We start from the raw sequence: 11,750 nt of genomic DNA, 5'->3' as shown, positions 1-11,750 counted from the left end.
ATTTAATAAAACACGGTCTCTGAAACTTACCTACAAACGAAGAATAGGAGTCTTGAAACTTCAAATCAAAGACAAGAGACACATTAAAGGGGAACACATGGATATTGTGTCTCTAGTTGGACTTTCAGAGGGTCCAGTGGTCCTTGAAGAGGTTGTACGGTCGTTGAAGGCCTAAATATGAAGCCACAGCGGCTAGATTGTTAGCTTAGCTTAGCATAAATAATTGAAATCGGAGGAAACAGCTGCATGGTCTCATGGCTGCGGTGACCTTTGTATTGCCTGATCGATACTGCCATTGACTGCCAGCTGACTCCTCACTCACTCATTGTTGTACTTCTTACTGTACAACAACTCAGAGGTACATATTGTACTTCTCACTGTACTACATCTCAGAGGTACATATTGTACTTCTCACTGTACTACATCTCAGAGGTACATATTGTACTTTTTAATTCACTACATCTCAAAGGTACATGTTATACTTTTTACTGTACTACATTTCAGAGGCAAATATTGTACTTTTTACATCACTACATCTCAAGACGTACAAATTGTACTTTTTACTGCATGTCAGATGTACATATTGTACTTCATACTGTACTACATTTCAGAGGTACATATTGTACTTTTTAATGTACTAAAAAATGGGGTAACATTTCAATTGAAATTCCCTTAATTCCAAAAGAAATGTGGGTAAACAGAATTCCAGAAGGACGTTTTGCAAATGAATGCTTGTTTGTAAACACTGCTAAAGTAAGGGACAATGTAATCATTCCAATACCTGTCTATTCAAAATACATTAATAGAGATGTGCTGTACTACATCTCAGAGGTAAATATTGTTTTTTTTACATCACTACATCTCAGAGGTACACATTGTACTTTTTACTGTACTACATTTCATGTGCTTTTAATACACAGGTATTGGAATAATTACATTTTCTGAGTAAACATGTCCCTTACTTTAGCCTTAAAATATATTTTAAACAGTATTTACAAACAAGCATTCATTTGAAAAAAAGTTCTGTAATTCTGTAATTTGCCCACATTTTAGAATTAAGGGGAATTTCAATTGAAATTTTACCCCGTTTTTAGGTTATTTAATTTTGCCAATTAATAACCTGCAAGTAACCACAACGATGTGCTCAATATTTGTTGATTTCATTTAATTATCATGAAAAGAAACTAAAATAACAGGTTTGACCGGACGTAGCAGGGTGGAATCAGTAAAACAAAAATACATTTCATTAATGAAGGCAATTTATTCACATTTCACATACTAATTATAAATGTAACTTCCATTAACCACCATTAATCATGAACAACGATTTCTTTTCATAAGAAAAACAGGCTGCTGCAGCTTAGCTACAAACACTGGAACAAATAAGGAAGTACAACATTGACCTGAAGTCATCTTGGTGGAAACATTGGCTGAACTTTAACTGTTTGAGAGCCACCATAAAAACAATTAGAACATACTACTGTTTTATTACAACTATTACAATAGTAGTAAATGAAAGAGAAGTTTGGTCAACAAAAGGTTAAATATGCACGTCCTAAAACAAAGGACAGAATCCCTAAATCTCGCATAGGGGACATGGAATACTTTGACAACTTAAAACAATTCTAATTAATATATACATGACAGTACAAAACACATGAAACATGAGACAATATCATAGAAACACACACCAAAGAATTGAAATTGATGTGTAGCTTCATCTTAGCTGAATACATTTATTTTGCAGTCTGTATCAGCCTGACAGTTCTTAGGTGTTCTTAGGTGAAGAAACTAATGACATTCTCTGTGGACTCTCATGTGTGTCTTCAGACTTCCCGGTCGTGTAAATCTGTTCCCACATTCGTCACAACAGAAAGGCTTCTCTCCTGTGTGGATTATCATGTGTGTCTTCAGATGTCCCTGTTGTGTAAATCTGTTCCCACATTCATCACAACTGAATGGCTTCTCTCCTGTGTGGACTCTCATGTGTGACTTCAGACTTTCCGGTCGTGTAAATCTGTTCCCACAAACATCACAACTGAATGGTTTCTCTCCTGTGTGGATTATCATGTGTGTCTTCAGATGTCCCTGTTGTGTAAATCTGTTCCCACAAACATCACAACAGAAAGGCTTCTCTCCTGTGTGAATTATCATGTGTGTCTTCAGATGTCCCGGTCGTGTAAATCTGTTCCCACAAACATCACAACTGAATGGCTTCTCTCCTGTGTGGACTCTCATGTGTCTATTCAGATGTCCCTGTTCTGTAAATTTGTTCCCACACACATCACAACTGAATGGTTTCTCTCCTGTGTGGATTCTCATGTGTGACTTCAGATTTCCCTGTCGTGTAAATCTGTTCCCACATTCATCACAACAGAAAGGCTTCTCTCCTGTGTGGATTATCATGTGTGTCTTCAGATGTCCCGGTCGTGTAAATCTGTTCCCACAAACATCACAACAGAATGGTTTCTCTCCTGTGTGGATTATCATGTGTGTCTTCAGATGTCCCTGTTGTGTAAATCTGTTCCCACAAACATCACAACTGAATGGTTTCTCTCCTGTGTGGACTCTCATGTGTGTCTTCAGACTTCCCGGTCGTGTAAATCTGTTCCCACAAACATCACAACTGAATGGTTTCTCTCCTGTGAAAACTCTTGGCCGTGATTCTTTCTTTTGCTTCACTCTAAACCCTTTCTTTCTCACCAAACAGCTGGAAGACATTTTTCCAAAATGACACATCATGTGTTTCTGAAGAAACCCCTTGTAAAACAATCGTTGACTACACTTGAAGAAGCTGAAGGATTTGTTGCCAGTGTTACATCCCACATGATTTACAAGGGATTTCTTGTATTTCAGGGCATGTGCAGCAGACTCAGGTGCCCTGGTCTCCTTCCAAACAGTGTCCCCGTCTTCACTTTCAGGTCCAGAATATGGTTCTTGCCCATCACCATAACTGACTTCAGTCTCAGAAGATTCTGAAGCCTTTTCATCATCAGCATTTGGATGTGAATGACGATGTGTATTTAGGTTCCTGGCTGGTCCTGATCGCCCACAGTCCTCTCCGTCAGTTTCTGTTTTTATCGGTGTAGCTGAGCTGCCGGCTGGAGGCTCCGCCTCTCTGTTGTCCTCCGTCTGGCTTTGATGAAGCTGTGAGGTCTGAGGTTTGTCACCTTCACTCTTCACAGTAACAGCAGTGGATAGGAACTTGGTGATATCAGCCTCCTCCAACACATTAAGCTGCTCTTCCTCTAGACGGTTCCAGAGATCCTCCTTTTCCTTTTCCTCTTTTATGTGGAGGGGCTCTGGCTCCTCTTTTATGTGGAGGGGCTCTGGCTCCTCTTTTATGTGGAGGGGCTCTGGCTCCTCTTTCATGTGGAGGGGCTCTGGCTCCTCTTTCATGTGGAGGGGCTCTGGCTCCTCTTTCATGTGGAGGAGCTCTTGCTCCTCTTTTATGTGGAGGGGCTCTGGGTCCTCATGGTCCAGGTCCAGACACTCAGGTGAGACTTCTGCTTTAATCGCCAACAGCTGCTGGACATCTGCAGGGAGCACATTATGGACAACGGTGACTTCAGACTGATATATCAGCTTTCATTAGTGGAAACATTCAAGGAGTTTGACTAAATGTATATGTGTTGCTCTTCATAGACAAACACAGAAATACGTAATACAAAACAATAAACACAATGACATAAAATAAATATGGAATGTTCAATGTAAAAAGATAGATTTGATACGGTGTGTAAGAGCAACAAGTTATTGGTAAATTGGAATTTCATGAGTTCGGTAAAGTTGGAAAGAGATTCACAGATTCGGACTTCCCCGATCAATAACTCTTTCGCGAAACGGTGTTAAAACACAAACGACACCTCTCTGTAATCGTAGTGATGCAGACAACAAGCTACAACCTTCATTTTACCAAAAGGGGTCGTTCTCCGAGCTGTACGGATAACATTGGTCTCTATGTGCAGCGGGCTGTGAGCGGTGTGCATGGGGGCGCAGGGACCGTCTGCAGAGTGCAATGCAGAAAATACATACTACAAAAATATTTACTAACGTCACTGTTATGAATTGTAGCGTTACCAAAATCCTTTCATACATCAATGGGCTCTCCCTTGTTCTGCTCCAGTTGTTATTTTTGAAGAAATGTGATTTTTAAGAATTATTATTAATATTTGATGCAAACAATATTCAATAGCGTCACAGTAATAAAGCGTAGAATGACGTAGAATGATCTGTACCTGTAACCCTACCTCAGTACATGTGAATACTACAGTACAGTACCTGTAACTCTACCTCAGTACATGTGTATACTACAGTACAGTACCTGTAACTCTACCTCAGTACATGTGTATACTACAGTACAGTACCTGTAACTCTACATCAGTACATGATGTCTATACTACAGTACCTGTAATTCTACCTCAGTACATGATGTCTATACTACAGTACAGTACCTGTAACTCTACCTCAGTACATGTGTATACTACAGTACATTACCTGTAACTCTACCTCAGTACATGTGTATACTACAGTACAGTACCTGTAACTCTACCTCAGTACATGTGTATACTACAGTACAGTACCTGTAACTCTACATCAGTACATGATGTCTATACTACAGTACAGTACCTGTAACTCTACATCAGTACATGACGTGAATACTACAGTACAGTACGTGTAACTCTACCTCAGTACATGATGTGAATACTTCCTCCAGAACTTTTTGATGAAGCTCAAAAACTTGTTCTATTTTTAGAACATGCCTCGCGGGCAACTCACGTGAGTCGCTGCGGGCGACCAGGTGCGCGCGGGCTCCGTGTTGGCTGCCTCTGGTTTCATGTGATGAAGAAACAAACGGAACCAACCTGCTCTTTGTATCCGGACTTCCGGGTTGAAAACAGCGTCCAGTAGTCTCCGTTGTCGCTCGTTCTCCTCTTTTAATCTGGAAACTTCCTCCTTGTTCTCTGCTATCGTTCTTTCAAACAGCCGAAATATCTCTTCAGCAGCCGCAGTTAGTCGCTGGTTGACTAAATGTCTCAGCATTTGGACTTTAGACATTTTCACACAACCACAGAAACGTTTCCTCCACACAAACTCCGTCACAAACCCCGTTTCCTCTCCATTAAACTGGGGCGAGCTGTGTTGCTGAGTGCCGCCCCCGTTGGTCTGTTTACAGCATGCTAAGCTAACTTCAAAATCTCTGTAGGCTACCGGGAGATGAGTCACAGGAACAACATCCGGGAACAAAGGTGAACATCTAGAAGTCCATTCAGAAGGTTTATCCAGACATTCAAGGAGCTACCTGACACGTTATCAACGCAGCAACGAGACGCTGCAGGTGCTACTAACGGGTTGCTAGGCTATGTTGCTAAGGGGGTAACATCCGGGTCAGCTGCAGCTTGCAGGGTCACCTTCAAAATAAAAGCCTTTAGAAACTTCTATGTGGCTTTAATTGCAGACTTGCGCATTTTTATCAAAATAATATGTCATCATTGTCATCTTTAGTTAGTGGTTGTTCACTCGGAAATGAAAACTTAAAAACTATTTCCCAAGATGTTCTAGAGAAACAGAGGTCCAACAACTGAGCTTCCCCCATTCATAAAGTGTATAATGTGCTTGATCTAAGTTCATTTTAAGTTAATAAGTAAATAATAAGAAAAAGTACATTTAAATCAAATTTATATAAAACTAAATAAAAGTTATAAACAAAATATATACAAATATAAAAGTTGTACTGTTGATATTTAACTTGACCTACTCCTGCTGTCTATTGATTCATAATGAAGTCATTTGCAATCAAGTTAAACATGATTTCCTCCCAGATGTGTTTCAAACACATCTGAATATTGTAGAGAAACAGAACAACTGGACTCATAACATTGTGTGTTTGACTCCCTCAGGGCTGCACGGCGTGTTGACACCAGATTACAGCACATAAAGAGACTTATTTGTTTTAACAGCTGAACTTACATGCCTTTCAGATACAGATCCCTGAGGTTTGGCAAACCAGGAAGCAGAAAGGAGAGTTGTAGTCTTACACCCTTCTTCCTTTAGGACAGTTACCACCTTAACCTTCCTCTTGTGTTAGCTTTCTGTTACCATCTCTTATGTTCTTATGTTAATTATCTATCATCCAATTTGTTCCTCATCTCTTGGTTACCTTGTTAGGCTTCCTTATCCATGTCAATATTGTTTATGTTTTAATGTTTTTGGTGTGGGCCTCTGGGCCTTTTCTTTGTCAGGATACCTCCATTTCAATTAAAGAAATGTTAAAATGAACCTCAAGAGAATCATATAAATAAATAAAAGGTTGTTGTGTTACCTGACCTACCTACTGAGGGGTATTAGAACACATCTCTTGAATAAATTAGTTGTATTTATTTTTTCATTTTAATACTATTAACTATAGTTACATCTATGGTGTTACAGGTCAATTTTGACCCATATATATTTACTTCAAGAAAAAGGCTAAACAGTATTTTTTCAGCAATAGAACTTTAATACAAACACACAATGAAAAGCAGAATAAGTCATAACACAAAATATAGATTTGCAAGATCAAAAAAATCACAACCAATCAAGCAAATCTTATTTTTATAACTGGGTCAAAACCGACCCTAACAACACATAGGTCATAATTTCATTTTACATTTTTATTTAGTGAAAACAAATGTTTTATTTTTGTTTTGTTGAAATAGAGGTTCCTGACAAAGTCAAAAAGCCTTGATGCAATAAACAAATGTATGTGGTTCTTTTATGCATTTAAAACCTAAAACGTGTCGGTGCCGACCCGACACAAGAGGGAGGTTAGACTCTATAGCAGGGGTGCCCACACTGTTTTGGCTTGCGTGCTACTTCTAAAATGACCAATTCAAAAAGATCTACCTACATTAATAATGCTAAATATATATATATATATATATATATTTCACGAACAAAGACCACGCCAATAGTGATCACACAATACAATTCTGTACATTTTTGGTCATTACCTTTGTTATCTGAAGACTTCACTGAATGGAACCAGCAGAGTTGTGTAGGCAGTCGCTGCTGGTAGCCAGCCTCAGGCAGACTTCCAAATGGTCATCAGTCATGGTGGAACGGTGTTTGGACTTGATATTTGTCATGCTGGGTTTTATCGATAAAGTTTTTGAAAGACTGAAAAATGTCCTCTCCCCGAGTGTGTTCTTTCACAGCAGTATCGTTAACAGCTTTAGCAGTCATGTCTGTAAACACCATCCGAATAAAAATGCACAACTGTATGTGTAGATATCCTTCCCCTTGACCCACATGTATCTACACATCCTCCCGTTGTCCTCGGGTCAGAACGACCCTGTGTATATCTCGCCATCCCTCCCGTTGTCCCTCTCGACCTCATATACGTAATGTAGGTGTTAGGTGTGGAGGTTATATCGTCGTTGACTTTTCTTTCAGAAATATGTTTTGATTATGATGTGTGTTGGGTGTCAGATGTGAGATCGAAGTGGCAACCACGATGAGGCTTCTCGAGCCCACGATGGCTCAGGACTCCCTGATGAGGCTGTTCCGGGGGTTCCGGAGGCTGGGGCCACTCTGGAGCGTCAACGGGAAACCAGCATCTGGAGTATATGCTTCATGTGTTAAAGCTGCATTCTCTCTCCTGACCACCAGAGTGTGACTCCTCTGGTTGTATAGAAGTATATGCTTCATGTGTTAAAGCTGCATTCTCTCTCCTGACCACCAGAGTGTGACTCCTCTGGTTGTATAGAAGTATATGCTTCATGTGTTAAAGCTGCATTCTCTCTCCTGACCACCAGGGGGTGACTCCTCTGGTTGTATAGAAGTATATGCTTCATGTGTTAAAGCTGCATTCTCTCTCCTGACCACCAGAGTGTGACTCCTCTGGTTGTATAGAAGTATATGCTTCATGTGTTAAAGCTGCATTCTCTCTCCTGACCACCAGAGTGTGACTCCTCTGGTTGTATAGAAGTGTATGCTTCATGTGTTAAAGCTGCATTCTCTCTCCTGACCACCAGGGGGTGACTCCTCTGGTTGTATAGAAGTATGTGCTTCATGTCTTAAAGCTGCATTCTCTCTCCTGACCACCAGGGGGCGACTCCTCTGGTTGTTTAGAAGTCTATATAAATGACTCTACTTCTCTCTTGATTCATTCCCTCAGTAAACATTGTAAACATGAGTTCATGTCTCGTTAGCTGACGCCTCACAGAGCTGCAAGCGCGACTCTGTGCTCTTTACAGGAAGATACCGTAAAGTTGAAAAACTTGTTTTGTGAGAGGATGTCTGAGTTGTCAAAGACAATCTAAGGACAAGCTGAACCTGCTGGCCATCTGAGGACGATTGTGTAAATCTGCTTCAAACAGACTTTGGCTTCATGCAACATTAAGGAGAAGAGCTGCTGACAATACAGAAGTCTTTCTGAGGGACATGACAGCTGCATGTGTGCTGAACTCACTGCTGTAGTATCTGCATTGTACTAATACTCAATATTACAGCATTATCTCCTATGGATGTTACTCCAGTTTGATAAAAGAGTGAAACATTATACTCATGTTCAGCTTCACTAGAACAGTGTTGCATACATACCGCTAGAACACTAACTAACAGTTAGTAACACCATAACGAACTAAAAAATACAATGCAAATTGAAGTACTATACTTAGTGTAGTACTCAGTGTTTTACTCAAAGTGTTGTGACGCTTAAAGTTAACTTTCATTCGTAGCGTAATGCCGTCCCAAAAAAGACATGAAACCACAGTTTGCATTGCATGAATATTTCACATACTGCCCGTGACTGCGTTGCCTTATGAGTCATCAAACCATACCTATGAGGGTGTGTTTTCATGCCTATAGAAAACATTTGTGTCAGCAACCTGTTTCTCAGAGTCTCACCGTCGTCTCCAGAGAGCAGGAAGACACTCAGCTGACAGTCTGGATGGGTTTATAACTAAAGATCCAAATAAAATAGTTTCTTCATCATTCTAACAACACAGCAGCGTCTTGAGCGCACACAGGTCAGTACAGTTAGTTAGTGGTTACTGTGTGTTAAGTGGTACTACATGTACAAATGCACCTTTAGAGGATTAAACACTATAATGTTTGAATGTTGGTCAGAATACGGCTGAAACTTCTATTTAGTAAAAATAACTTCAATGTGTTTTGGTTTTGAGAAACATTTAACTTTTGTATTAGACCTCATTAGACCTTTTTATTCTCATTGGGTTTCATTTGTTGCAGAATAATGGCATGAATTGAACCTGTGAGTCTCTTTTGATATTTTCACTTCAAATCACCAAAATAAGGAATAATCAAAGCCAACACATTAAATTATGGATGCACTGATACCGATACTGACTTAAAAATCTACATCTGCTATCAGGGACAATGTGTCCAATCTGTTCAATTAATTTATATTTAGTAGTTTATATATGCTATACATTAAATACTGGAATTTGAATCCTAGTTTAATTTTTTTAAGAACAATTTCTTGTAGAAATTAAAACGTGTACACTTGAATTCTAATTCCTTTTCATTTTGAAGCTATTTTAAGTTGCTGGTGCACAATTTATAATTTTTAATAAATAAATAACAATTCAGTTTATATCTATTTTTTATTCCTCACATTTTGTTTTAAGAAGTTAGGAAAGCAAAGTAATTTCAGTGATTTCTTTGCTGGACTGTGAGAGGTGCATCCCTACATTTAACGTATGCAGGAAGACTTTCTTTGTTTTGCTATGTCACAATGCAACATGCAGAAGAGTTGTGTGATGATGAGTCACCGCTTGTCTTTTGGCTGCAGGTCAACATGTCGGCTGCCGACTATCTGCTAACTGAAGAGCAGCTCTTGTGCTGCATCTGCCTGGATGTGTTCAGCGATCCAGTCACGGTACCATGTGGACACAACTTCTGCAAAAAGTGCATCACGCAGCACTTGAACTCTAACTCCCGGCGCCTGTGTCCCATGTGCAATGAGCGTGTGGATAGAAAATGTAAGTTTGGAGTCAACACTTTCATATCTGAGATGACTCTTCAGTTCAGACAGTCAACTGGAAGGAATGACGGGAAGAGATCAGAGCAACAAGTTGCCGAACCCAGAGAAGTTTCCAGTGACGTTCCTACAGGAACTAACCTGCTGCCTTCCTGCTGGACCTTCCTGAAGTTCTGTCTGTTCTTAGTATTCGGCCTGTTGTGTCTTACAGTTACCCTAAAGCTGTTTGATGCGGTTGAGAACGCGGAGGGCAGCGTGTGTCCTAAGCATGGCAAACCTCTGGAGGTCGACTGCAAGAATGAGCAAATGCCCACATGTCAGTCCTGTGTGGACTCAAGTCACAGATTTCACGACGTTGTTCCCCTGAAAGAAGAATATGAAGCAAAGATCAAAGAGCTTCAGGAAACAAAGGCTGTAACTGAGCAGAAGATCCAGGAGCTGTTGCGCCTCTTGCAGAATACAGTGGATGTGACTCTGGATCCTGAAACAGTTCATCCTCATCTCATCGTATCTGATGATGGGAAACAAGTACACCAGAGTGGTGTGTGGAATGAAGTCCCAGACAACCTAAAGCAATTGGATCGTGTCGAGTGCATCTTGGGACAGCAGAGTTTCTCTTTGGGGCGATTTTACTATGATGTTCAAGTTAAAGGAAAGACTGCATGGATTTTAGGAGTGACCAAAGAGTCCGTCAACAGGAAGGGAGACGTTAGACGAAACCCTGAAAATGGCATGTGGGCTCTAATGCATATAAATGGAGACTACTTACCACTTACAAGCCAGAATGAGCGTCTCTCTGTGAAGGATCGACCTGAGAAGGTGAGGGTCTTCGTGGACCCCGAGGAGGGTCTGGTCGCCTTCCAAAATGCAGATTCAGCAGCTCTTATCTACTCCTTCACTGGCTGCTCCTTCACTGAGAGAATCTACCCAATCTTCTGCCCTATTGACTCCGTCCCTCTGATCCTCAACCCTGCTGTCAGTTAAAAGTAATCATTGCTTTTTCAAAAATCTGCTGTTTTCAACACAGTCTCACACAAGTTCGTGAAATAGTCATTAAACGCAATTGATTGGTTTGGTGTGAAGAGATATACATTGCCTGTTTTTTTCTTTGTCCCTTGGCACAACGTTTTTATTGGGACGACATTACGTTAAAAAAGTTTTTCTAGACATTATTTTCGTCCTGAACGACACAACAGACGAACCCAATAGATTGTGATGTGTGACTAGTTCACGACCTGCCATGATAATGGGAGGAAGCTTTATTCTTCTATATCTTCTGTCCTTTGTTTGTTATGGACAGATGCTGGTATTCAAAATGTCCATTGATGATGTGCTTGATTTAAAACAACTGCTGGCTGACTCGCCCTCTCTAACTTTATACAGTACTACTGGGCAGCCATCATCCAACAACTCCCATACTGGATAGAAATGCTTCATACTGTTTGTGCTGTACTGACTGTAAAACTAAATCTATTAAAAGAAATGCTGGATAATTTCAGTGCTCTGTGATTTCTGGGCTATCACCCAACATGAGACACTTATTCAAGTACTTCAACAATACAGGCCTCAGAGGAGTCATTATTAATAATATCAGCTGCACAAAGGCACATCTCTACTGTTAGAGGCCTCATCCTGGTAAAGCATCCTGACCACCAGAGGGCGACTCCTCTGGTTGTATAGAAGTCTATGCTTCATGTGTTAAAGCTGCATTCTCTCTCTCCTGAGCACCAGGGGGCGACTCCTCTGGTTGTATAGAAGTCTATGC

The 11,750-nt window shown here is 40.4% G+C and overlaps 1 protein-coding gene across 1 annotated transcript; it reads left to right on the top strand.

Annotated features, from left to right (window-relative positions):
• Positions 1–7,516: 7,516 nt before the first annotated feature.
• On the top strand, positions 7,517–10,969 carry LOC306752591 (nuclear factor 7, ovary-like; the record flags this gene model as incomplete). Its single annotated transcript, XM_079236371.1, has 2 exons — positions 7,517–7,603; positions 9,797–10,969. The coding sequence occupies 2 exons, from the start codon at positions 7,517–7,519 to the stop codon at positions 10,967–10,969; spliced, it is 1,260 nt and encodes a 419-aa protein (XP_079092497.1).
• Positions 10,970–11,750: the final 781 nt, after the last annotated feature.

The sequence above is a fragment of the Taurulus bubalis genome, assembly GCF_910589615.1.
Source record: "Taurulus bubalis genome assembly, chromosome: 20".
Classification (NCBI taxonomy): domain Eukaryota; kingdom Metazoa; phylum Chordata; class Actinopteri; order Perciformes; family Cottidae; genus Taurulus; species Taurulus bubalis.
This window is presented reverse-complemented; position numbering and strand designations above follow the sequence as displayed.